At 37.4% G+C, this 22,313-nt stretch overlaps 1 protein-coding gene across 9 annotated transcripts in view; it reads left to right on the top strand.

Moving 5' to 3' along the window:
• Positions 1 to 20,267, top strand: part of LRRFIP1 (LRR binding FLII interacting protein 1) — a 249,245-nt gene extending 228,978 nt beyond the window's left edge. For 6 of the 9 annotated variants that reach the window (XM_019523325.1, XM_019523324.1, XM_019523329.1 and 3 more), the window contains 2 exons: positions 694 to 835; positions 3,144 to 6,844. In XM_019523325.1, the coding sequence (XP_019378870.1) occupies positions 694 to 835; positions 3,144 to 5,437 (2,436 nt within the window). In that variant the 3' untranslated portion in view covers positions 5,438 to 6,844. Of the gene's footprint in view, positions 1 to 693; positions 836 to 3,143; positions 6,845 to 11,307; positions 11,358 to 13,585; positions 13,704 to 14,263; positions 14,344 to 14,996; positions 15,102 to 17,415 lie in introns of those variants that run through there. The other 3 variants (XM_019523333.1, XM_019523330.1, XM_019523331.1) reach the window with 1 other exon arrangement.
• The last annotated feature ends 2,046 nt before the right edge of the window (positions 20,268 to 22,313 follow it).

Raw genomic sequence — 22,313 nt, 5'->3', positions numbered from 1 at the left:
TTGTCTTCCTGCCTTCTCTGTTTGTGCTGTAAAAACTCAGGCGTTAGAAAGGCAGAAAGAGTTCTTTGATTCCATAAGGAGTGAGCGAGATGGCCTTAGAATGGAAGTGGTTATGCTGAAGGAACAATTGAAGGTATGCAGTAAGAAGAGAAGAACCTTGTTGTAAAGAAATTTTGTAATCAATGTCTCCTGGTGCCCGTAGCAGAAAAGCTAGTTCCAGCTCTGTAATCCCAGCAAGAGCTGTATACTGATGTTGCTCTTATTCGTCTCAAATATTTGCTCACCAGCTGTCCCTCCCATAAGACATAACTAGGAGTTTTCAGTATGCTGTCGTGTAAGTTTAAGGGCTCAGAGGTTACTTCTGTTTAAAACCTGTCGTCTAAGGAATGTTTCAGATGCTAGACAACAGAGATGCACTAGAAAACAAACAAAAAAAGCTGATCAATTCTGTTCTTGTGCTAAAATAGAAAATTGGGAGTTTATTATTCCAGAGATATTGATCTTGGAAGCATTTTATATATTCTACCTTGCTCTGTTCTAACTGTTTTCACGATTTTTTTTACTGAACCAGTCAGTTTTGGGAAGCTTTTGTTGATGCAGTCTCTGTTCAAAATTTTAAGGTACAAGAATGTTCTACTATTTTTATTGTATTTCTGTACACCAAACTTTCAAATATCCTTCCCTTATCCACAGAAACATGGAATAATCCCAGACTCAGAAGTAGCTACCAATGGAGAAACTTCAGATGCTTTTGATAATGAAGGACACTCAGATTCTTCCAAGATTACTCAAGGCACAACTCAGGTGCTAAACACATCTGGGAATGGGACCCTAGGTACGTGTTCACATTCTGCTCAACTTTTCCATCCATTTGATCAACTTCACCTTTTTTGCTTGGATATTGTGTTTATTTTTCAGACAATTAACCAATCACGCAGCATGCTACTTGTTGAATCACTCCCTATGCATTTTTCTGCTTAAGAATCATAATCACTTGAAACATATCATGCAATTTTCTTCTATACTTACAAAAAGAGACTTTAATATAAATGTCTTTATTCCCAAGCCCAGGGTAACAAAGGATAATGAAACAAATACTCACAAAGTGAGTAGAAGTATTTTTTGAACATACAAGTCTTGAATCCAGAAAGACTTTAATACTTATAGTTTTGCTTTTGTTTTTGTTTTGTTTTAAACACCGGGAACTCAGAGAAACAGGACAAGAGCATTTGAATTCCATATTTGTAAATCGAATGTAAACATTTTCTAACTAACATTTGAGAACCATAAGTGTCTGTTGAGCAATGGTCTAGTACACTGTTGCAAAACCCACTTTCATACACTATATCTAAATTCTACATGTCCAATATTACTGTATTGTTAGCATAATGATGCAATTCACATTGTTAAAGACTAACATTCTTGCATATTGTTGAGTACAGGGCAAATATATTATGTATTTCTATCTATACATAGGGAAGGAGGAATCTGATTGGCACAGATTCTGACTTTGTGATTATACAATACAGTTGCATTAATATGAACAGTAGCTGTTTACCTTTCTATTACACTCAGGAAAGAGGAGGAAATATTTAATTTTGTATTTCTAAGTTGAAGAACTGGCAAATTGCAACAGGAAGTCAACCACTCTTGAAGTGGGAATTGTTTTACTCTTGGTAGTGGGTTTGGTTTTTTCCCCTACTTGCTCCATTTGATAAAAATGGTTCTTAACAACAAAGGGTACAGACAAGAAGTGACAATTTTTGTTGCATCTGGCCACAGAAAGCAGTTTATAGTCATGACCAAACAAGTGCACAACTGCAGACAGCTTCAAAAATGGCTGATTAGATGAAAATCTGAGCCCTCATTGCATGATGGGTCAGATGAAGACATTTCAAAAGAGTGTCTTTTGAAATGTCTTCATCTGACCCATCATGCCAGCAATTAGCTGGCAGACAGAAGTTACTGTTTTCAGAATGGGAGGGGGGGAAAGGGAGTGGAGCCCCCCGCACCATGGGGGGGGTGCTCCAATACACCCACCCTCCAGTGCTGGCTGGGGAACCCTAGAATGAGCTCCCTCTGCTCCATCCCTCCCCTCCCATTCTGAAAATAGGGACAAGCTAGAAGAAAGGAGAGGCCAGTTGCTAGGGGAAACTGGCTGCAGCCTTCTAGCCAGCAGCTAGATTCTCCTCTGCCCTGGAACCAGCAGTGAACTTCTGTTTGTTCCTGGGAGCTGTAACTTACTACTTCCTGCAAAGCATTCTCAGGTACAGCGGGGAGCTGCACTTTTGGCTGCACCCCAAAATCTAGGTAAGAGTACTTTGTAAAGTAGGTCTGGGAAACCACCTGTTTCTTTGCCAGCCTGCACTGGTCCTCTCTCCCTCCAGTATCCTGGTTCTGTGGAAACTGATGTAACGTAAGCTAACAGCTGTAATTAAGAGCTTTATACAATATCTCCTCCTTTTGCTCCTATGTACAAGTTGGGGTGGGGGACATTTCCCTTTGCATGGATGCAGTGCCTATAAGGAGCACCAAATACAGTTTTAACTGTTATTGGTTGTTAAATGTCCACATAGTTGGAGAATTTGCCTGCCAATCAGAATATACCTTTCATAATGTTTGTTACACATAATATCTTTGAGGGCAATAGGTATAAAATATTGTTGAGTATTAGGTAAATTACTTGGTGGCTATATTGTCAAACCATGCACTTTTGCAATTATAGAGAAGTGTCAGGGTTTAAAAAACAAAAACAAATAGAAAAATTTCTGTCCTTGTGTCATAATCTTAAATCTGCAAGTGTTACTGTTAATTGCACTGCTTGAAACAAAGTACCTCTCATTTATGAAAGTTGTACTTCACAGCTTCAACTATAGCAGAATCTTTAACTTGCAAAAACACAAAGCCAACACCAGATAAAAATCTTGCTTTTGAGAGGGTGGTGGATTTCACTGATCAGAAAACTTACTAATACAATTGCCGCTTTGCCTCACACAATTGGCAAAAACTGATCTTTTATTAACCGATTCTCTGATTCATTCTTTCTTTTGGGTTCTGAGTCTGGAGGTAAGTGCTACCTTGTTTTAAAAAGTTGCGTAATCGCCCCTGGTGTAGTCCCTTCAACTTTCTCAATGGTCTTTTAGGCAGAACCAATGAAGTGGAGATGAAAAATGAGATTTTGGAGAATGTGGGGAAAAAGGAAATCTTGCAGAATACTGAGCATGAGCAACACAAGGAGGAGTCTGAGGAGCAGGAAATTGTAAAGGAGTATACGGAGATAAAGACCTTGCATACTGATGAAAATACAGAGAGAGAGAAAGCCATTGAAGATACTGATGTCACCTCAACAGTAATATTAATGAATAGTGGACTGGAGGAACAAACTGAATGCTATAGAGAACATGTATTAGGAAATGTATCTTCCTCTGAAAATAGTGATGCAGGTAGTAGCGTAGAAATCCAGCAGCCCATTAGCAAGGAAAGTGAACATGGTAGTGACTTAAATGAGAGGTCTAATCAGAATCTGGAAACAGGTACACTGCAGAGTCAGGATATTAAGGTTTCCCAGGCAGAGTGTCGTAACTTAGAGAGACAGGAATTTGAAGAAATTGCACAGCAGCAGAAAGAAAAACAGGAGGATTTTATAACTAGCCAAAAAGAAGGTAGTGAAGCAACTCAGGAAGTTCTTGATTTTGTGGGTAGCAGTCATGCATTGGTTTCTGATCAGTCAGAACCACCTGAAATTGTAATCACAGGTTCAGCTATTGAAGGGCCATGTGTGGAAGCTCAAGTTGAAAGACAGTATCAAGCAGAAGGAAGCCCTAAAAATGACGTTATGAGTGATGAAGGTGAAGAGTGCATTGACAGAACAATTGATAATGTAGAGGGTGGTAGAGAGGAAGAAGAAAATGAAACTGATACAGTCCAGAATCTGGAAAGCCAAGAAATAAAAGCTGTAGAAGAGGAGGAAGAAGTGTCATGTGACACTGAGATAGTGCCAGATAATACTGCAAAGGAACAAAAAGTAGATGAAACACCAACTCCGTCACTTCTTTCAGAGAATGATCTGCTATTAGCAGGAGGAGAACAAAGTATGGTAAGTGCAGCAGAGAATGGAATGAATATGAAGCAGAGGCCAGGACAACAGGAAGTGTTAGTGGGCAAATTGGATTCAGATTCTGAAAACAAAGAGGTACAACTTGAAAGATCTGTGGATTTTATAGACTGTATTACAGAGGTAAAAGAATCTGAATCACATAAAACAGAGCAAGATCAAGGTCCCATGAACAAAGAACAACCCCAAGAAACTATTATAGACCCTAGTCACAGTGATGAAAAAATTCAAGGGGCAGAAGATACTGAAGTATGGTATGAATCTCAGGAATTTGAAGATAATGGTACTGAACAGGTGGAGGGTAAGAACACACAGGTAGAAGTCCAAACACTTCAATATAGTGAAGACATAATATATGGCACAATAATAGATAATGTTTTGGAAAGTAAAATGCAGGGAGTAGCTAAACAAGAAGCAGCAGCTGCACAGGAATCTCCTAAAAATATTAGTGTAATTATTGAGGTAAAAGATGGAATGGAGGAAAACAGCAAGAAGCCAGGGCCTGCAGACCAGCAGCTTGAAACATTTACCTCTGCGAGTACAAATAATGTTTTTCAGGAAGCCACAAAACAATCACAGCAACATACTGAAGAAGCTGGAAGCAACATAAAAGAAATGGAAGAGCAGAATACAAGGTCAGATGAGATGTGTGAATCTATTAGGGAAGAGAAGGATAAAAATTGGGAGGGTCAGGGAAGTGAGGAGGACAAAAATAATAGAACAGAACAGCAAAATGAGATGCAGGAAGTCATTCCAGAAGCTGAGGGGGAATCAAATTGCCTCAGTAGACAGGAAGGTCAGTTACATAAGAAGCTTAAAGTTAATGAGGTAGAGGTTCAAGAGGAAGGAGTGGAAGATGAGGGTGAAACATTCATCTTTCAGTCAAATCAGGAATTAGAAACTAGTGAAAGGAAGGATGCAGAGAAAGTTGCTGCACAGAAGCTGGAAGATGTTAAAGCAAAGGAAATTGTCACAGAAGCTATCAAAACAGGAGAAGGTGGAAAGGAAGAAGCTCATCAAGGCAGTATATACAAAACAGAGAATGAAGTCTTGTTGACTGAAGACAATGCAGGTATCCAAGAAAAAGGAGAGGAATCTGAAGAATCAGATGCATCCAGATCTGAAACTGCAGAGAAAACATGTGAGGTGTTGGAGGACAAAACTAAAGTGTTAGAAACTGATGATTCAGAAAAAACAACCAATAACCCTTTATTAGAAAAAGAGTTGGAAAGCTTGAGCACCACCAGTGTTGAAAGTAAAGAAGATATCACAGGTATTAAAAGGGGTAAGGGTAAATCTAAAGAAGATTGTATAATATCATGAGTTCATAATCTAGGAACTCAAATAAATTACCTGCTCTTGGATCAGTTCCAGTACAAAATAATGCACCGTGCACAGTAATTCAGACTTTAGGAATGATGATGTTTTTGTTTTGTGGTTGTTTCATCATAATAATGTCAGTTCATAGATGTGAATTCCATCCAATTTACTGTCGTATATCACCACCAGATATTGTATACTCAGATTTTGATTTTTAATTTCTCTCAGGTTTCATGTTTATCACCAAATAAGCATCATAAATAAACTTTTCAGACCAACTTGTTAAAATAAATGTAAGGCTGGTATCTTCCAAAAAATAACAATTGTTCTTACTTTCTAGACTAGTTTTTAAACAAGCTATAGGTCTTGCATGCAAAGGCAACAGTACAATTAAAAGTTGCTTTGCTGAACATACAGCAATATAAGGTATGCAGCACCATAAATATAGTTACCACATTTGTTTGTAAATGCTTCAGTTCAGGAACCAACTATCATTGCTAATGCAAAAAGTATAATTTCACTGTGTATTATTTTAATATGGGCACATTCCAAAGTATGGCATATAGTTTATAAGATGAACTGCCAAAATGTATTAGTTTATACACTTTGAAAGAGCAATATACAGTTTAAGAATTTAAAGCATAAATGGCTCCAGAGTTGTTAGTCTGCTGAAAGGAGTAAGTATGTATATGCTTACTTAGTCTAGGCACTTTGCACCAGAATAAGCCTTTGACCCCATGTTTTAACAGGGGCGTTCTTATCTTTTTCTAGAGAAGTTTTCTCAGTACACACTGTGATGTGTGTTCATACTTTCTGTCAAGTACATTTAGTTAATTAGTTATATTATGATACTATTTTCCTACAAGAAAGTTTAAATTGTATTTCCTTATTGCATATTTTTGCAAAATACTATTCTGAAAGAATGTTTTCTTGTCTCTGGAAGTACTATTTCCTTCTTTCTTGCCAGAATGAAGGAATTTTGAATGTCTTAATCCTCTTGAATGTCTTAATTTTTATTGAAAAGCATCACACCAAAGATAACTGCTGTTGCTCCTTGTGTATTATCTCCTATATACCAAGCACTGAGTCTTGTGAAAAATAATGTTGCTTTTGATTTGATACTGTAAATATAAACAATTGAGAGATTATCAATTCTTCAATATATTTCTTATGTGAATATTTTAAACCAGCTGAAAGAAAATGTGTTTTTTGCATAATAGAACATTATTTTAAACTTGCTTTAAGTAATGAAAATCAAAAGGGAATCCAAACGAAAGTTTTTGCTGGTCATAAAATATTTCTTGTATTGCTGTTACAAACTTAATAACTTACAGATATGTTGAAATTTTTCATATGTCTATCACAAATGTACTGAACTGTATATAATTGAAATAAACATTTTATACTTTATTATGCTTGTCCAGAGCACTACTTATAAAACTTGTGTAAATATGGATCTCATTTGATACTGTTCTAAAAGTCTGTTTTGTTACAGGCATTGCACAAAAATAACTTCATCTGCTTTTTATACATCTGAATACCTTGAAATATTAATGTACCTTTTTTATTACTGATAGACCTGTCTCCATGCTCTTCATGTGTGTTAGAATTGATATGATTTCATTCTGCTAAGAAATATGGGCCTTCATATTTAAGAATGCTAATATGATATTGCATGAATCTAATTTTTAAACCTTTTTCCAGAGCTGCTTTCTTGACACTAACAGCAGGTTCCACACAATGTCTGTGAAAATATGCGATCATAAAAACTTAGGACAAATTATGTCAGTAGTAGGATATAACCATAAGAATATTAATTGGGCATGCTGTAGATCTTAAAAATACCCCTTACTGTATTATTATACCCTTTAACTAGGATAAAAATTGTTCCTTGCCTGACTCTCCAATGTAATATTGCACAAATAAATATGGTTTCCATATTTGTCCATAATTTAAGAAGGATGTTATGGTTGGAAGTAGAGTTTATACTTGGACAATTGAGACATACCAGCACTACTTCTTCGCTCTCTCCTTAGAACGTGTGTAGAACTCAATGAACTGTTCAGAACATTTAGTGCAGGGCCAGGGAACATTCAGTAGCTTGGTCATATTGTTTTGTTCCAAATTTAGGTCTTCTCTACTTTTGAGATTTGTTGCAGCTTCAGCTGTCATTATCCAGACATCAGTGTAGCTTGGTTTATGCTGATACATCTATCAAACACCCATGGCTGAGTCCTTTGGGCACCTGATTAATGCATTTCCCCTCATTTTGTATGCTATCTTGGGTTATGTGCTCAGAGTGGGGTTCCATGCAGGCAAATCAAATTAAAGAACTAGGTTGTTAACAGAAAAAAATGTTAATTACTTATCTTCCAGATTTTTAGAGAGAGAGTACAACTTTTGCTGGTTACTACTTAAACAGAGAAACAATGCATCAACATCAAATGTTTGTAATACATAATGCAGTTTGGAAAGTATGCACCTGAATATAAGTTTCTTTGGCATGATACCTCTGAAGTCCATAGCTAGTATATAATACAAAGATCTAGGTTAAATCATCTTCATTTTGAGCAAAGTGACAAACCAATGTTTATTTGGCATTTTCATCAGTATTGGATTCTAAACTAGAACCTTGAAATTAACTGAGATAAAACCAGGGCTCTGCCCTTTGTTTCCTTTATCCATTCTCTGCTTGTGCAATTTTAACGCTACTGCTTAGTGTTATGTCCTCCTTGAACACTGTTTTAAAAAAATAAGACAGAGCAGCACAGAGTAGTGTTCTTTAGGTCAAAGAAGATGCTTTTAGCTCTGGAGAGTTTAATTCCTGATAGTCAGCTGTAACCAACAATAATCTGATGATCTAGATTTTTCATTCAGCAAAAGCAAGACTGAGACATCTTTCAGTAACTGCAAGAATTCATGGCACAAAATCAATGACAACAATGTAGCTCATATGTCAAGCATATATTTATTTTTTTCATGAGGCTTTTAAGGGTTCAGAGCTAGCCTTTGGACACCTCCAAAAACAGTGGCCAAATAGTTCAGGACCTAGTAGTAGGAAAGATATTTTCAAATTCTATGCAACAGATTCTCATCACTCTTCTTTCCAACACTAGTCTTGAAAATGAGGGCCTGATTATTTGCCTAAAAATACAGTAGAATTTGGTACAAGTTGTGACTCAGGTTTTTGGTGGAATATCATCTTTTCCAATTTCATAATGCAATAGATAATAAAAATGATCTGGCAGAAGCACCAGCTGAGCTCTGCTTTCCTTGGGTGACCAAGTTTGGGAAGAGACTGTACTCTAAGGATTGTCTGCTACACTCATAGAAAAGGCTTAGTTGAACCTGTGAGTCATTTCTCTTGCCCTTCCTCCCTTCTCACACCAGGACTTCCATAGTTGATTAGGATAGGAAGGAATATGTTCTTTGTGGGGAAGCTGGGGTTCTAGGGAGAAGAGGTGAGGCCAAAATTTTGTTTTGTGAATGCAAATACCAGCTTTAACTGATCTGTAATAGTGGGGGCAGATGAATAATTGTAGCACAGGGGGAAGGCTTACTGAGCACTTGTCAGCTGATCTGGTATGTTTTATCTATCCACTCCTATCCTGTAGGAAGTTAAGTTAAACCACCATAATTTACCTTTGAATTAAACAGGAATTTAGTTATTGTAGTTCAACTTCTTATCATGGGATACAACAGACAAATAGGTAGAGTGGCTTCAGGTGGACCATGGTAAGTCTTGCCCATCCCCACCCTTTTAAAGTACTATTATAGTTTCATCTGTTAACATTCTTAGTTAACAATGAACTTCCATTCTGGACACTGGAATATATTTATAGATGAAGGACATATTTTGTGACAGTGTGCTAGTGTATCTTTGTTTACATAGTTAATTTAGTTTCCAGAAATAAATGGACTGTTTGGTGCTCAGGTTTCTTCTATGAGTTTGTGCTAGCTTCCCATTTAACTACAAATTTTGTCCTACAGTAGGCCTCATTCTTCTCTCCTCTCTTTAGCAGCTTGTTTTCTTGGTAATCTTCTGATCTTGGACACCTAGCCCCAGCTCAAGCTATGAACCTTTGTATCTCCTTTCACCATTTATGTTCCTTTAACAACTTCTTATTGTTAAGCTTGGTTTTGTTTCTTTTCCTTTTGTTAGCCATGTTCCTTTTCTCAAATCATCTTAGTATTTACACGTGATTTTTTTTTTCTTGTTTTGCAGGAATTTCTGCAACTGTTTTAAATTTAATGTTTTCTAAGTTGTGTTTTTCCCTTGAGATTTTATGAAATTAGCTTTTCATATTGATGCCTTGGTACTATAACAATGGGTATACTGAAAATTCTCAAGAATTGGATAGGGCATGGGGAAATTCAAAATGATCAATGCTTTGATAAAGTGACTTAGTATGCTGCTGAATATTCAAATCACTTGAAAAGTGTGCTGTTGCATTGCATCAGACACCACAAGTAAAGGTGTAGTTTCACACTTTAGAATTACTTCTGTAAGAGAAATCATATGCGTACAGAGTGAGGAGGTCTCACTTTATCATGAATTTGTATTAGACTGCCATATTTGTGGCTTCCATTGAAGTTGATGTTTTCTCCACATACTACACATTGGTATCAGATAAAGTTATTTCTTGTGATAAGAATAGTATGTTAACATGGAAAAGGTACTTTATTGTTCTATGGCAAGTATAATATTTAAAAGAAAATAAACTAACCAGTTTTCATAGTTCAAGGGATAAAAAATATGGTGTTAGTCTCAAAACAGAATATATTTCTAAAGATGTAATTAGTGATTTATGCAACTTCAGTTTTGCTTTTGCAAGTGACATTTTTGAAGGACCCTTTTTTCCTAGGTGACTTTCACATTTTAGTGGTTAAGCAATTCCAATAGGCCACAAACTGGAGTTTCGTTAAGTGACTAGTTGAGTGCTCAGCATCAGTAGATTTGGCTCTTCGTAGATGGCTGCATGTTAAGGAAGCCAAAGTTAATATATGTGTTCTGCTCTAACACACACATTGAACAACTAGAAAGGAAAATATCTAGTCAAATCTGACCCTCTCAAGGGAATGGTTTGGATTCCTGTGCTTCAGTGTATCTTTTTCATTTATAAAGTGCATAAAACATTACAGGACCTGCTAAAAATGTATGCATTTCTCTTTGCTTCACTCATATTTCAACTTCCTCTTCTCCACATTTTTTTAAAATTTGTTGTGAGCTATTTTATTTGTGTGAGCTTGAGTGATGACTCATATTGCTTCTAAGGTCAGATCAAGCCCAGGAAGTTGCATGACCCAATAGCCTCCCAATTGACATGCATCGTGGAGTACTGATCATCTGAGGGACTATGTGGAGACAGCACTTTACCAGACACTTCTTAATGAAACAAAAGATTTGCCTGTTTAATGTATAATAACTATAATGGAAAAAATGTAACTAAGCTGTTCAGTTAGCAAAGTAATAGTTAAGATTTTAAAATGTTAAGAATGTGACCTAATTATGATTGCAGTTATTCATAATTTCTCTTCCTAATGTTGTTAAACTGTAAAGATTTGTGAGATTTTTTGTGTTGCAGTTACGTTTGACCCTAGAGTTCTTGCATGCTAACCTAAAGTAGAAGATTAGCCTCTTTGCATGCAGCTGGGTGCTGCTACTGAAGTGACAAGCATGCTCTGTGAGAATGACATAACTTCCCTTGGCTGAAACCCCCTCCCAGTCCTGTCTGTGACCTCATTTCCTGTGGTACGTGCATAACTACCTTCATCATTACTTCACTAACCTTAACAATTCTTTCTTTGATTAAATGCACTGAAATGTGTAACTCAGCTAAATCAGCATTGAAGTCTCCTTTTTTCTCTTTCAGATGTTAGACTGAAAAAGCTCCTTGATGAACGAGAATCCTTAGTAGAACAGGTAATTAATATTTCAGTATTGCTGTATGTCTGCTAATTCTTTATGATGAGATTAAGGGAAGGTTCAGCAGACAAAAATACTTGAAATTTAAAGAGCACAGCAGATCATGTCAATTAAACAACACCTGGTTTTGTTTCCTCTTTTCAAATTCTGTGATCCAAATTGATTCCATTCCATAGGAGGTGGACTCAGCTTTGTATGTTCATGTGAGAGTACAAGGCAGGTTGCTACCAGAAACAATTAAAGAAGGAAAAGTAGCAAGCTGAGACTATAGAAATAGCACAAGAATTCTAAAGCGAAGACTCTTCTCCAAGTGTATAGAGTTATCCCAGAAAGCTGTATCTCCGATTTCTTCTAGTCTCCTTGAATTACTCCCTTGTTGACCATCATGGGATTCTTCCACACAGGCCAGACTTTGACCTGCAGTCCACCTTCTTGTGGTAACCATGATTCCTCAGCTGGCTGACTTAGGCGTGGCCCTGCAATTTTGGTCCTTTCTGGGGGCAGTAACCCTGTTAACCACTGGACAAAAAACTCAGAGCAAAGCATTGGTTTGGTGGAACAAGACATTTTCAGAGAACAAGAAATTTAAATATGAAATAAATGATTTTCCTGATTATCTACCTGCCTTTAAGGCTTACTGTGCTCTGGATTTGCATGAAGGTCCTCTTCCTTAGGCTGTCTTGGCACTGTTCTTCCATGTGTCAGCAGTTTTCCATGGAGACAGGTTGACAGTTGAAGACTTCCATCCTGTGAAGAGCTTTTTAATTGCTTGTAGTCCTGATTTCTAAGCATTTAGTTTTCCCAAACTTCAGTTTCTAGCCTGGAGAATGAGGTATGATATTGCCATGAGCATGTATCCTTACAGTCATCTCTGTTGTATTGACTTCCTACTTGTTCTCCCAGGGAGTCTATTAAATTAAATCGGGTATCAAATGTATAGCCCATAGGGTTCCTGAAGTGGCCAGAAATTTGAGGGTGAGGCTAGGAGGGGCATGACCCACCATGGAATTCCAGTTATGGATGTGAGAGGGCAATTTTAGGAGGAAGTACCTCTGAACCAATGAAAGGAAACTGTATAAGTGAAGTCCATTGCAAAAACATCTTTTTTTATATAGTAGGTTCAGCACTTAATTCCTTGGAGCTATTTCTACACCAAGAATTTTTAGCTGTACTTTCACCACTGATTTACCCCTGGAAGTCCATCCTAGAGTAGGCCAGTTGCAGGTATTTTTGTCACCACATTGTATAGACCTGTTCAGACTAGAGGTGGACTAACAGGTGACCTACAGTAACATGTCCATATGTGTTAACATAGTTAAGTGTTCTCAGTTTAGTGAAAGCTACTGTGCAGAAGGGCAAGATGGGAGTAATGAAGTATTACTAATTGGATCTAACTTTTTCTAAAGGTACAACATTTACATGGAATGCTAATTTATCTAAAAGCAGCCCTTGGTAAAAAAAACAAAACCTACTTTGAATGTGAGAGAGATGGAAGGATTTTTTGTCCAGAGAGGATTTTTTAAAAATGTATATATTTGTACCTAATGCTGAAACTCTTTTCTCCTTCTGAAGTCTCAAGTTCTAAGAATCCCTGCAACTTCATGTAATAGCAGTGCAAGCTATAAACTTATGTTACCAACAAAACCCTTCTCAGAAATGATTAGTTTTAGTCTTTAACCTAACGGTTCGTTTTCTAAATAATTTGCCAGATGAAATTGTGATATAAGGGGACATATAGCACACTAGTGCTCAACCTTTTGGCCATGTGGGCTGGATGAGTGGTATGGGGTCAGATGCGAGCTAAATTTCACAGACAGTGCCAGTGTGCAGGGTCAGTCTGTGGGGGCAGTCTGGCACAGGACTCCCCACATATCTGAAATGGCAATAGGAAAACAGTGGCAGCATTAACTGCCACAACTCCGAAAGCTACAGGAATTAACACTGCCACTGCTTCCCTACTGCCAAATTTCCAGACCCAAAGGCAGCTTTGCAGGGTGGATTTAGCCTACAGGCTGGAGGTTGATCACTACTGATTTAGACAACTATTTTATTGTCAATAAATATTAAAGGACAGACTTTAATTATGGACATTCTTTCCAGTCAATACTTGGTACCAACCCACTGTTTTAATATATTTGCTCTCTAACATTCAACAATTTACTAATAGGCTGATTTGATCCACTCTCTGAGATACTGAAAGTAACAAACTATTTTGGGGATTTCAGATTAGAAAACTAAAAGGACAACTGGAAGAGAAGCAGAAGAATGGCAAGATGGAGACTATTCATTCTGAAAATGAAGTCCTTGAGAATGGAACGGATATGCACATGATTGATCTCCAAAGTAAACTCCATTTCCATTTGAAGAATAAACTGTTGTATATTAAATGTAATATAGCTATAACGTGTAATTGCACAATACAATGAATGTGTCTCTAAATGAAAATTAATTTTGAATTCTGAGAGAACCTGCAAGTGAGAGACTGCCTTGTCTGTCTACTTGTTCAGTTTATTCTTGTTACTTTGAGAATTCTCTCAGTATAACAAAGAGTTAGATACACTTCTACAGTAGGTGAGGGATGGCCTTTTAGTATGTCAATTTCTGTTCTCAAGACTGCATGAACTCAGGTAGGTCTGGACATGGATTTTTATTTCATACTTTACCAGTTCTATTGTGAGAATGGTCAGAGGGGGTTGCTGTAAAGCTTAAACATATATACCTGCCAGTTGGGAACTGTTAAGGGAACTTTTACCAAGATATTTAGTGCTAATGCATGAAGCATGAACCAGGTACCTACCAGCCCAGCCCATCACAGTTATGTCAGGATGATGTGGTTTATCTAGAACCTGGCCCAGGTTTGATCCTGCATTTCTGGTAATAAATTTGAATTATTTTCTTTTTAGGAGATGCCAACAGGCAGATCAGTGATCTCAAATTTAAACTAGCAAAGTCTGAACAAGAGATAACGGCACTGGAGCAGAATGTAAGTTCTTGAATGGAGAAAAGGTAAACAGATAAATATGGTTACATGATAAACTAAATAGTTTTCCACGGTTCCTTTTGAAGTCAATCTTGTGAGTGTTTCAGAGCAATGTCTTTGTTGTATAGACCAGAAATTCTTCCATTTAATTACAGAAAATATTCCATAAATCTGAATGAACAGCTCAAAACAATAATAAATATTAAAGGCAAATATGTTGTGGAACTATTTGGCAAATAAGTGCATTTACTTGAGAATTTTTGGTTGTAAGCTAGAGTGGCGTTCTTGGGTGACTGAAGACATATAGGCTAGAAAATATGAGGCATTTTGGCACTGCTATTTATTACCCTTATCCTTAGTAAGTTACCAGCACTGTTCTTGAATGATGAAATAATGGCCCAATTTAGTCCTCATCTCTAGAAAAAATTGTTCGTAGTTACTTTCAGCATTGGCAGGTTATTGGTATCTCTCTAAATATACCTTAGAGCATTTTCATTGGCACAGTTTTTCTCAAAACATGTCCTTTAATTTAGTAAGAGAAAAACAGAGATTCCCAGCTTCTCAATTATCTCTAAATGGCAAAGACAAGACTGAGAAGTAAAAGTTACTTTATCTTGTATGCTGTTCTTCCTGATAAACTTTGCTGTTAAATATAGGTAATACGGTTGGAGGGTCAAGTAACTCGATACAAAACTGCTGCTGAAAATGCTGAAAAAATAGAAGATGAACTGAAAGCTGAAAAACGCAAACTCCAAAGAGAGGTAATTTATGGTTAGAATATTGTAGTAGACTGTCAGATTCCATGTGTATGGAAAGGGAGGCAGATATCTATTTCTGAACGCATTTTTACAAACACAACCACCATTGTTGATTATTGCAGAGTAATAAAAGATGCTTTTGTTTTATTTGTGTTGTTCATGCTGAAGAATTTGGCCTAAATCTTAGCACTTAAATTTAGTTAATGATGATGCATCTTTGACACATCACAATAGTACGCTTCTCCCTGAACAGTGCTCTAATGCAAAGCACCTCTCCTTTGTATTGGGATTGGTGCCACTGGCCATTCTGTTGTTCATATTCTGTGGTCATGTCATTCGTTACAATTTTAGTTCATTGACAGTATACAAATGGTCAGTGTTGCATGTCACTTGTAGCTGTCAGATTTGAATGTTCATTTGTTCAGCATTTGTAAAGCCAAGTAATCAGTTTAATTTTTTATTTACTTACTTTCATCTTTCTGTGATATGTAAATGAGAAATTACAAGAAAGCTGGCAATATTGTCTTTAGGCTATCTGAGGATACATGCTTGTACTTAACTACAGTGCTGTACAAGACACTTACCTTGAATGAAGAATCTAAGGATGCCTGTAAATGTGTGGGGCGCCTGCTCCGACATGCTGTAATTAGAGAACACTAAGTTAATTGAGTCGGCTGGAGCATGTTAATTAGCACACTTCAGCAATCTGTGTCATGTATTCAGCATTCCTGTGCTTCTAAATGGCTGCCATTCCCAAGAGCCACTCTAATTAAAGCACCCCCTCCTGCCCCTGGAGCATGTGTAAAGACGCCCTAAGTTTTCAACATTTTCAAACTTGGACACCTAAAGTTAACCAACCTGATTCAAACTGCAACTGTTGTAGTAGTCTTCCTGCTCACTGATCATCATTCCTCTGAATAGTCCCTCCCTTGGCTCCAATTCATGACAGTCTTGCATTTCTTTTGTCACTGGCTTCAAAGTTCTAACTGCCTGTCTTTACATAAGCTGCCTACTCAAGCTTCATGTTGCCCATGCCACCCGTACAATTCACCATTATTCTCAGATTTGTTTGTCCATTTGTCAGCTTCTCTCACCATTGCTTCCATGCCTTCAGGGTCACTTGAGCTTAATACAGACTCCCTAGCCATGTCCACACGTGTAGACATTTGGTTTCCCGGGGACAACTAGCAGTAGCACGCCTTGCACCACCGCCGTTTGTCCCCGGGAAACACCTGTGCATTCTGGTGCACCACACCAAGTTACCCTGGGGGCAGTAGGGGAGGCTGAGGCCAGCACTGGGCCTTACCTAGTTTCCCCAGATACCAACTGCCTGGGCCTCAGAAGCTCCTGAGGGCAAGTAGCCCTGGCCTGCTCACCAAGCCAGGTTTTTATACTGCTGGGGCCAGCAGCTGTGCTGGCCTCAGCCTTTAGCTCCCCCTGGCAGCAGATCTGGGAGGAGCTGGGCAGGGTCAGTTTTCCTCAGGTAGCACAACTTGCCCCACACCAAAGTGTATATTCAGGCACGTGTGCTGAGGCACAGATCTCCTGCATGTGTAGATGCCTCCCCTGAGGCCAGAGAGAGAGTTGAACTTGAGTCTGCCACCTCCTGAGACTAATACTACTAAGTTATTGTATAAAATGTGGCTGTACAACTGAGCACCTCCTCCTCTGACTGCATCAAAAGAAAGGATTGACCTCTCCTCAATTTTTAATAGAAACCAGAGAAAGATTCCAGACCATGAATTCTGGGTGAAGTACCCAGAGAGTGGTGAGATTTAAGACATGCCCTTTTCTTCAATGTGTCTGATTAAGTGGCAGCCTGCTCGGCTGTGGGTTCTAAGTCAACTAACTCTTCCTATGAAGTACATCAGGAGTTCAGGCTCCTAACTAACTCAAACCTGTGAATTCTACTCCAAGGGCTGGAAACATAAGAGTTTGGCACTGTGATGTTAATCATCATGTCTAAGTCCTTTTGTGGCTGTAGTCCTAAGCACCCCCTTCAGTTGGAGTCAAATGTTCTCCATGATTCTGAGATTCACACAGTTTACATGGGTCTCTAACTTAAGAGCACCCAAGTTTCCAAAAATATCACTGTTATATCTTACTGCTGGAATACTCTGAGGGTCGTTAAAGCACTGGGGCAGGCAATTGTATAATTTTATAGGAACTTGTTGAAAATCCCTGTACATCTTGGGTTGCTGTAATATGCGAGCATAGGTAGAACAGTGCTGGTAGAACTTCAGCATTGCCTTATCTTTGCAACAGGGAAAGCATTTCAAAATTTACTAATGGCTTTTCTTTTCCTTCCCTCTTTCAGCTTCGCTCTGCATTGGATAAAACTGAAGAGCTTGAAGTGAGCAATGGCCATTTAGTAAAACGTCTGGAGAAGATGAAGGCTAATCGGAGTGCTTTACTTTCTCAGCAATAATTGCCAGCTGTCAGAAACTACTACTTGACAAAATGAGAACAACATTGCAGATGCTTCTGGTTTTGCTGTTTGGGATGCTTTGTACTATGCCTTCTGAGAACAAAAAAACCCCAAACACATGCACTCATTTGCTGTGTGCCACCAAATTGTGGTTCTCTCTACGCCGATTCAAACCTGCTGCACTATATACATAGGAGTAGCCAATCCAAATGGCTGTGCCTATTGATGCCCTTCCACGCAGTACTTTTGGTACATTTGCAGTACAGTACTGTATACCAGTTAACAAGCACAGTTGGCATCATGTAAGTTCTCCATCTTGAAAGGCACAGCAGCCATTAATTGCCATTTAAAATGGTGTTCAAAATATACATTTAAACTTGGACTTGAAGTTTCTGTGTCTTGCTGAAATTTAGAAAAATTACTGTAACTTTTGGACTTCCTCTCATGGCAGTAGCTGCAATTTAGTGACTACAATAGTATATGTATAGTATGCTCTTCATTTACAAATCACTGTGGAACCACAAGCCATTACAAAGCAAAACTCCTTCAGTGGAAATCATGGAAGAAGGTGGTCTTGGAAGCAAAAGTGACCTTAAATGACTTTGCCAATAAACAAAGGAGTTTGGAGGGATTTTTGCACCAGTTCAATCATAAAACTATTTTATTTCAGGGTAAATAGGCAATAGCTTCACTGAATTACAGCTTTTATTTGTATTATTTAATCCCTGTATGCGGAATTGAAGTCAACTACTTTTAAAGGATGTAATGTTGCATAAATAAAGCAAAGAAAGGCCACATTTTAAAAAATGGTGGATGTTGCATTTGCATCACTCACTTCACTACAGTTGTCAGAGCAAATGGTATTAATTTAAAAAATGTGCGATGGGTTTTCTACATCAGAAAGCATCTACCAGTACATGAACTGTTAAACTATATGTGTCTGTATGTGTCTAATTTTTGATAAGTAGCCGAGAAGTAAAGAAGCACTTTAGAATACATTGCTGTATATGTTTTTCTACAAATACAGTAGTAGCAAAACTGTCCTCTTTTGGTCCTTAAAACTTTTCCACTTCCTCTTTAAAAAAAAAAAAAAAAAAAAAAAAAAAAAAAAAAAAAAAAGAAGAAGAACTCTAACCATTAAAATACTACAGGCAGCTTACAGCTAGCATAACAGATCTGCTCTATCTGCAAGGACTTGGAACATTTGGTTCAAAAGAGAATAGCAGTTATCTGACAAATAAAGCTCAATCCAAGAAAAAATCCTTAATGCATAAAGAACGAAGATGATTGTACGAAGCACTTCAGAATTTTGCTCTAATAAGATTAGTTCCCTGTTCCACAAATATTTTTTCAGGAACACTGACTGCTCCAGACCTCCCTATACTTCTTCTTCTCACCATCCACTAAGCCAAACAGATTATTTCTTCTTAACTTGCTCTTTGTTTTTCTGGTCCATGCACTATTTCTTCTTTCTCCCTCCAGATTTAGCTTAGAATATGGGCCATTGCTGTGTTGTCCACTCAGCCTATATTACTAGTCTCTGTTTTTGGAGCATCTTCATAAAAAGTACACACCAAAAATATTAACTGAATGCATTTCCGTAACTGGGCTAGATAAAGAACACTCCCTCCTATCTTATCTGGATACATTCAGAGATAGATGGTTCATGGTGGGGAAGGAGTGTTAAACTCATGTTCTGGGAGAAGGATTGGGGTGCAGAAGCTTCTGTGGTCTGGAGAAACAAATTCTCATCCATCAGGTGCAGAGCTATTTAGAAGTAAACATCTACCCAAGTCCTTGATTTTTATGGGGAGAATGTTCTGATGCAGAGACAGGTTTCTTGCCAAATACCTCAAATGAGAAGTGGAAACAATTTACAACTTTCTATGGCTTGCTTGTAAAATTTCTGGTGTGCAAAACCTTTAGCTCCGACAAGATGCAATGAAATTTCAGTACACATGCCAGAATATCATGTTAGCAAAAAAATTAGGTTTTATGACTGCTGCTTGGCATCCTTTTTTATTTGTAGTAGCAGTGGAAAATACTGTTCCACGATACAAATCAGAAGAAACAAACTGGCAACAATAAGTGTTGGTCCAAAAAATTAAAAAGAATACTTAATTCATCAGAAAGTGATGTGATTTTTTTTTAAGCAGTTTCCATCTTTCATCCATATGCAGTAGTATCTTATCACAGAAAAAATCAAACTGAGATATTTCAACCCAGATATAGTTATTCCTCTAGAAATTTTTCCATGTGTAATAAAGTAGCTGAATACAAAAATTGTTTTTCCCAACTTTCAATATGACTTAGCTTTAGTTATAAGTAAAAAGGAAGAAAAAATATTGCAAGCTATGTTTGCCTGTGAAGAACATACAGTAACAGGGCTGTGAATGGTAACAACAGCCAAGACTCCAATCCTTCAGTTGGTTCCATACTGAGGTGGCTCTGCACCTGCCAGCAGTCAGTGCTGTTGACTTGCTCTGGTTCTGTGTGGATGCTAGTCTCACTATGTGTGTAACTTATTAAGGGATCAGGATGAGTGTTCCAATAACTGTATCTAAAATGGCTATCATCTGATTTATTTTTAATGTTTAGTAATAATTTTATTGTTTAAAATATGGAATGTTACCCCAAATGGTTTTTAAAAATCATTTCCTTTATTAGGAAAAACAAGCACATCTGAATTGATATGGAAATGCATAAAAACTCACTAATAAAAATGTTACTTATTTGGGCAATTTCTATGGAGTGGTTTATCATGATAAATGGCTATTTTGGAAAAGGGGTTGTATGGGAAACAACAGACTTTAAATGAGGCATTTGAAATCAGCCATGTTTCATTCTTGATATAATTGCCGACAAAAAAAAAATAAAGTAACAATGATGATCTCATTCAAACTGTAAAATGTTCAATTATTAACGGTTGGCATCTGTAAATAGAAATATAAAATTAGCATACAGCTAGCTTTCCTACAAAAGACTTTTGGAAAATCAATGTTTATTTTTATTTAAATTATGTTTATTTTTTATGTTTTATTTAAATCAATGTTTATTTTTATTTAATTTATAGAAAGAAGCCTTCATATCTGGCGTGAATAGGTTTGAAGGTGTCAAGGTGTCAGCCTAGTCTTCTAGACAGGTTTGCTCGCTGTACAGTTTGGCATTTGGTTAACAAAGTTTGGAGAGAAACTCAGAACTAAAATAGCCTTAATGCTGAAAGTTGAACTGCATGAGTAGTGTGGTATACTCTCCCATATTCATCATATAGTGGAGACAAGTAGATCCAAAAGAGACCTGTATAAACAGAGAAGTAAATTGAGTCTACCAAAAGCTTGTACACTTTGTGTTACACTTCATGGTATTCTGGCCCTAAAAGTAATTATGTTTACCTATACACAATGTGCTAATGGGAAAATACAACTTTTTTTCTTTTTCCCCTCCCTTCTTACATTTCTCAGTGCACATAACTTTTCTCAGTCATAAAAAGCCAGTAATATTAATCCAGCATAAAGTATAAAACCAGTAAGGCTGCTTACAGACACTAAAAAAAACAGCCACCCCAAAATGGCACTTTAAACTCACTGTGCTCCTGCACTGCGCCCAGCATGTGCCCAGAAGAGGCGTCAAGTTAGTTGGACCCAGCTCACCCAACATTTTTGTAGGTTAGGTGTGTTAGGGGGTCTTTTTTGGTGCTTTAATAGCTGATTCAATCAGCTTGAAATACAAGAGCCAAAAAGCCCTGATTGAAGTGCCCAATCTATACAGATGCTGTGGAGCCAGGTCAAACTAATGCGCTGATGCTTCTGGTAATAATGTCTGTCAGCAACCAAAGTATCTTCCTAGCTGACCATGATGCCCTTCACATTAAATTAGGGAAGTGCGTACATAATGCATAATACAGTTAGCACAAGTAATAAGCCTTTAAATGTTGATGTATTTGCACTTAGGTATCATAGAATATGAATTGCTATGATAGCATCAAGTGTCACTATTTGTATAAATAAAAACTGCTACATTTGAAGGCTTACTTTCTCAAATGTGGCTGTAACTGGTTAGCAGAGCCCAAGAATCAATGACGTCACTTTTTTTTCTTACTTTTAAACAGAAAAAAATTCTGATGTGGTCAAAGCAGCATGATTCATTCTTTTATTAAAATGCTGTCATTTAGGAAAGCTACACTTTCTAATTTATTTTTGTACTGATCTGTAATTGTTATAAAATATGTACCAACTCAGGTCAAAACTTTCAATTTCTTACCAATTTTGTGTTGTAAAACCTGGATTGTTTGAGGACCTAGAAAATTTGTGACAGGCTGTGTACATAATGTACAAGCTTTAACATATACTGCGGGGGAGCCATTCTGTAAGTACCATACTAAAAAATAAGGAAAATGTTAATAGGAAAAGCTGTTCTGATTACCAAGTCTTACTCAGACAACTCCTATCAACTTTAGATAAAAACTGTTAATGAGCACTGCAAAACTGGACCCTGTATTTTTCCTCCAATGTGTATGTGATAAAGACTTTAGTCTCCAGACAAACAACCAATAACATAGCACTTACTGAATCAGCGATTTTAAAATTGGGCCATAGAAAAAATTAAAATGGAGTTACCTAAACTTCATGGGTAACAGTACAGAGCAAATAACATGCTGCAGGTAATGCCATGCTCTGATCTCTTTCAATCTGATGAAACAGCTGAGGAAAGAAGAATTTACCATGGCTTTAAACAATGTCAGAGGGGTGCAAGGACGTGATGCCCATAAACCATGGGTTGGGAGCCAA

Source organism: Gavialis gangeticus, unplaced genomic scaffold, assembly GCF_001723915.1.
Source record: "Gavialis gangeticus isolate Ggan-Ray unplaced genomic scaffold, GavGan_comp1, whole genome shotgun sequence".
NCBI lineage: Eukaryota > Metazoa > Chordata > Crocodylia > Gavialidae > Gavialis > Gavialis gangeticus.
The sequence above is the reverse complement of the archived record's forward strand: the minus strand, read 5'-3'. Positions and strand labels throughout refer to the sequence as shown.